General features: G+C 44.1%; 1 protein-coding gene across 1 annotated transcript in view; it reads left to right on the top strand.

Annotated features, from left to right (window-relative positions):
* Positions 1–2,961, top strand: part of htr2cl1 (5-hydroxytryptamine (serotonin) receptor 2C, G protein-coupled-like 1) — a 69,987-nt gene extending 67,026 nt beyond the window's left edge. Inside the window, exon 4 of the mRNA XM_035520063.2 lies at positions 634–2,961. Coding sequence (XP_035375956.1) covers positions 634–1,598 — 965 coding nt within the window. The 3' untranslated portion in view covers positions 1,599–2,961. The remainder of the gene's footprint in view (positions 1–633) is intronic.
* The last annotated feature ends 3,054 nt before the right edge of the window (positions 2,962–6,015 follow it).

Here is a 6,015-nt window from a genome sequence, read left to right as displayed (position 1 = left end):
TAGTTTTTACCTTGTGTTAAGCCATCACCGGCGTTGCAGCTCCCAAACACGTATACCGAGGGCTACTTCCATTAAGAAAACAGAACATGTGACTCGAGTGCTGGTTGAATTTCCATCTGTTTTGAACGTGAGCCCATTGTTTATCTGATTCCTATTTTGATTTAAAAGCAGAATTAAACCTCCATCTGTTCTGGCTCTGGTTCATCATCTCTAATTGAATAGAATATGCGCTTATCTAGCCACTGGACGGCGATGTCTGCAGAGATAAAGGAACTAAGGTGATTTTTTTTTGTCAGCCACTAGCTCTCCCCATCAGTGTCTGTGGAATATTAATTAATTGTAACCGTACTCCCTGGAGAGCAGCCTGGTGAACGGCCACAATAAATATAAGACGTTCTCCTGGGTAGTTATAGCATGTACACCCTGGTCACTGGCAGCAGCCTTGGGTTGGGTGGAACCAGAACAGTTACGCTACTTGTTGGTTACGCAGCTTTAATAGCTTAACTCCTCCCCCTCTTTCTCTCCTCCCTCCCTTCCTCTCTCTCTCTTTCTTCTGTTCCTCTTTGTCTCCCCCTCTTATCCCCTCTCTCTCTCTCTCCTCTGCGTCTGCTCCGTTCTCTCTCCATGTCTCAGGGATCTCCACGCCCATCCCAGTGATCGGCCTCCGTAACAAAGACAAAGTGTTTGTGAGCGGCAGCTGTGTGCTGAACGAGGAGCGCTTCGTGCTGGTTGGATCTTTCGTCGCCTTCTTCATCCCCCTGGTCATCATGGTGGTCACCTACTGCCTCACCGTCCAGGCCCTGCAACGTCAGGCCTCAGTCTTCCTCTACGAGGCCAAAGCCTCTTCCCAGCAGCCGTTGCAGCCCCAGGCCCCGCCCACCTCGCACCTGGCCCCGCCCCCCGCCCCGTCGCGGCGCAGCAGTCTGAACTGTCTCCGGGTGATGGGGGGAGATGGGAACTCCCTCAGCCCTGCCGCGCTCTCCGACAGCATCTCCATCGTGGCCAGCTCGGAGACTCCGTCTCAGCTCAGCTCGCCTGCCGGGCGAGACCCGGGTGGGGCCCACGGACGCCGGGGCATGATGCAGGCCATCAAGAACGAGCGGCGGGCATCCAAGGTCCTGGGCGTGGTGTTCTTCCTCTTCCTGCTGATGTGGTGCCCTTTCTTCATCACCAACGTCCTGTCCGTGCTGTGCCGCGAGGCATGCGACGAGCCGCTGCTGTCCGAGCTGCTCAACGTCTTCGTGTGGGTGGGCTACATCTCCTCGGGGGTCAACCCTCTAGTCTACACGCTCTTCAATAAGACCTACAGGCGGGCCTTCTCCAGCTACATGCGCTGCCGGTACAAAGGCGTGCGGCTCAAGCCCATCCCTATCCACGTCCCCTGCCCCTCCCACTCCACCGTCACACCCCTCCTGATTTGCGGGAAGGCATCCGTCGACCGGAACAGTAACTGCCGGAACGGAGGCCGGAACGGAGGCCGGAACGGGATTCGGAACCTGGAGCCGCCCGACACGGACACGGAGCTCAGGCTGGAGATGCAGCCCGGGCTCGCCGTCAACAGCTGCCACGCGCTCGCCGAGCTCACCAGCACCGTCTGATCGGTGATAGCCACCTCTTCTGCTGCGACACGAGCACCAGGATGGGATGCCTCTTTGTCCTCCCTGTTATGTCCCTCAAGGGCCTGCAGCATCCCAACACTCCCCAGCACTGTGAATGGCTGTCGCTACAGCATCTGTCGTGGCACATCCATTCTGGCATGTTGGGGAGTGATTTGCAGCACTTGGGGCCGTTCGTAATCAAATGCGTTTGGGCACTTCAAGCATTGTGCAGGAATTACGTACAAATTAAACATCTGTGTGATAAAAACAATGAAAACATACTTCCTTGATGTGTTCAAACAGGATAAGATACTGGAATGCCAAAAACGATGTTGCATGACTTATTCTGGTTTCATAATAATAAGTACTACACAGTGTGTCCCATTAACTACGCAGTAAGGATTCCAACGAGAGAGTTATAGCACCCTCATGTGGTCGTTTACAAAAATTTCAGATTACTTGTGACGAAGCAGCAAAAGGAGGCTGACCTACATTTTTTAAAATGTCAGGTATTAAATATCTACACCTGTTACATTGAAGCTTTGATAAAGTTACGCTATACATTACATACTCTCGCTTCAATATATATTCACATTGTTGGTAGAAAATAGGTCTATCTATGCATAATAATACACACATTTTGGAGATGTGGGATTTGGGACATTTTGTCCTCATTTCTTAGAACCTCATGGTTAAGAAGAGAACCTCAAGTTGACAAGACCATCTCAGAGACAACACTCACCTGTAACCGTGCATCCTTTGACAAATTTGTGGAATGGAATGCAATTCGAATTTTAGAGCTCATTTCTGACCAGAGCATTTCATTAATGGCCCAGGAACCCTACCACAGTGTCCAGGGGTCTGTGGAAAGGCCGAGACAGGTCGCGGGTTCACACACACACACACACACACACACACACACACACACACACACACACACACACACAGTAGATGTTGCTCTCCCCACAGATTCAAGCTTTGACCGATTGTCTCCTGTGGCTGGGGAGGTCACTCAGTAGCGTTGAGATTAGCTGACACAGAGTGACAATGCGCAGGAGAGGAGAATAGAAACATGCTGTGTCCGTTATGGTTGGGGCATGCCAGGCCAAGCGTGCTCTGCCAGATCCAGTCCACGTGCTCTGAAGCGTTACAGGAATGTGTTGTGTAAATCGCTGTAAATGCTTGCTGTTCTGTGACTGTGTAGAGTTTTAGCACTCATTATGTATTACAAATGCCATTTTATACCAAAACCTGTGAGTGTTTACTCAGAGCACTTCTCATTTCTGAAACATTTACACATTTATCTTTTTTTGTGATGCTGCTATTTATTTAATAAATGTCCAGTAACATTCTTGCAAGATTATTGCTCGATGGCAGTGTTGTGTTTTTTTTTTTCTAGCTCTTATAGCATAGTGTAGTTTTTTGACTACTGTAATACATCCAATTCATTTTACCAATCGATCATATCCATGTGTGGAAAGCACTTTATTGTACAGAGTTGTGGCACTGGGGCTTTAAATAGAGCAGGTTTGGTTTAAGTATGCGGGGAGCAATTATGGCTGGGTTGGATGAGATGAAGCTGGTTTTAAGTAGGTGGGGAGTAACTGGGACTGGGTTTGAGTAGGTGGAGAGGGGTTTGGGTTGGTAGATCTGTGTTTGAGTAACTGGGACTGGGTTTGAGTAGATGGAGAGGGGTTTAGGTAGGCTGACTCATGCTTTAGCAACTGGGACTGGGTTTGAGTAGCTAAGACTGGGTTGGAGATACTGACCCAGCTCATCAGTTGCTTGCTAAAAATTAATCCAAGATCCTTATATTTATATTTTCCTGAATCACACCAATGCACTGGACATTCTATGTAATACAAATTGAAACATCTATTTAGGGCCCATGTATGCAATGATTACATAACAGGGGTCTACTGGGTGAATACAGGGTATGAGTGCAAACATGTTAAAGAGGACACAGATTAGATGCTGTATACAGTCTATATACAGAGTGGACACTACAGACCAGGAGTGTCCAGCTCCAGTCCTTGAGAGCTCCTGTGTGCACTATAATGTGTAGTCTCTTTTAGAGGGTTAGCTGCAGTCCTGGAGACTATTGCTCTAGGCAGGTTTCCCTAAAAGCATCATAAAACAAAGATCATCTTTAAATTCTCTGCCATTTAAGATGATCTTAACGATACAATGCTTTTGGGAAAGAGCTGGTTAACTGGACCAAGTGTGTTAGATTAGAGTTGGAACTTCACATACAGGGTCGCATAAGCGAACTAAGTGCCTGCTATAAAATATATATTTTGGAGATATATTATGTGAATGGTAATCATACTAAAGCGCATATATTATTACGTTATCGTGCTGGCTAATGCTTTGCTTGCATTAATTACCGATGCCGCTGTCTCGTTTATGCGCATGCGCACTTATTAGCATTTCGACGTAAGGTTACGGTCCTCTACCCTGCGAAGAAAACTGAAGATGAGGAAGAAACAGCAAGATAAAGGTATTTTTCATGACAGTATTTTACAATAAGCAGTCACTGGCCAGATAACTAGCTGGATAAATAGACGCGTCAAACAAGCAAGATTGGTTAGCTAACTAGTTAACCAACTAGCTAAGCTGGGTTAGCCAATTAGTGAACTAACTAACTAAGCTTAACTAACTAAGCTGGGTTAGCCAATTAGTGAACTAACTAACTAAACCTGACTAACTAAGATGGACTAACTAATTAGTGAACTAACTAACTAAGCTGGGTTCGCTAATTAGTGAACTAACTAACTAATCTTAACTAGCTACGATTGGTTGGCTAATTAGTGAACTAACTAACTAAGCTTAACTGACTAGGCTGGGCTAGCTAACCAGTTAACTAACTAAGGTTAACTAGCTAAGTTTGGTTAGTTAAATGGCTCGTTTTAATTCAACAGTAAACCTAGCTAGCCAACAATAGCCGGATTCCCCGCGTTAATAGCGACATTTCTCTAGATAGCTAACACTACCTAGTTAAAAGCTTGTGGATGCTGGGTACATCTGTAAGTAAAATAAACTTCTGTTCCAAAAACATGGTAACGTTACTAATAGCCTAACATCATTAATTTACATTAACGCTATCTTACCATTTTGGGGTCTTTGCTATTAGATACCAATGCCATTATACCTTAGTTATTGATTGAGTTGTTGTTTATTTTTGTGTTGTAAAATAAACTTTTTCTGTTCCATCAACTAGGCTATTGCCTCTTTTTACACGTGTCCATATTTTTATATAAACAGGAAACTTTAATGAGAGAGGTATGCTATTTTTTTTTTTTACTGTCATTGGATTTTAATTGTAGTTCTTTTTTTTCTGCACTTTTGCACATTGCAATTTTATTTTTAACCAAAATCTATTAAAATTGTAAACTTGGTTACATTTAGTGTTTAATTGTGTTGCTTTTCAGTACACATGTTTAGTATACAGTACTTAAAGTATCTCTTTGGTTATGAAAGTGCCAATTAACATCAGACCACACTGCACACAAGATAAACATTAGCATATACACAGTCAGCGTAGTGACTACTTCTGGTCTATTAAAAAAACTGAACATAAAAGAATCTAAGAAACTTGCATTCAGTAACTGTGTAAAAGTAAATGGCACACTGAATTTTAGACAATGAGCAAGTACACCTGACGTGAACATGGAAGGATTTGTTTACACCCAAATTATGTGTGTCAGGAAGAAGGAACAGGCCTTGTAGTGTGGCAGTTGAAGAATGACAATGTAGCATCTGAAATGCTCCATGAAACCCTGACTAAAGGTCTATCATGTCAGATTATTTTGGTATCGTCCTGAATAGTCTGATAACCCATGTGTTCCTTGACATTAAGAGTGCTGTCTGGCTCACATATGTAAACATGGTGAAGTAGGGATAAGGGGATCCCTTTCCTGGCAGAGGGTCCACCCCAAAAAAGCATCCCCTTGTAACATTGTTGATCCAAGATCATGATAATTTTAGCAGTATACACTTGGGACCACTTTTTATAACCTGAAAAAAATCTCCATGCCAGATTTAAGAGGATCCATTTCCTGGCTAGTATGCAGCTATAAAAAGCACTCCCTTGTAAATGTAATATTTAGTTCAATTGTGTAAAATAGCGATTTCCGTCATTGTTGACTGAAATGTCAAATAGGGACTGCTTTCGATGTCAACTAAAAGATGTACGGCGCGCGAAAAGTGGCACATTTTCTGCCGGATTAAAGCCCCGGGTTTCCTCCCGGCCTAAAGTTTAAAAGTGTAACAACACCGCCACCTACCGAAGTAAACATAACATGAAGATTTATCTTTAACTGTCTTGCTTGTTACACTTATTTCGAAATCATAGCTTGAGTATTACTGTAATTATATAAATGCCCTTAATGAAACATTTTTAAGCACTGTGAAAGTA

Source organism: Electrophorus electricus, chromosome 13 (assembly GCF_041902795.1).
Source record: "Electrophorus electricus isolate QZ-2024a chromosome 13, ASM4190279v1, whole genome shotgun sequence".
Classification (NCBI taxonomy): domain Eukaryota; kingdom Metazoa; phylum Chordata; class Actinopteri; order Gymnotiformes; family Gymnotidae; genus Electrophorus; species Electrophorus electricus.
The sequence above is the reverse complement of the archived record's forward strand: the minus strand, read 5'-3'. Positions and strand labels throughout refer to the sequence as shown.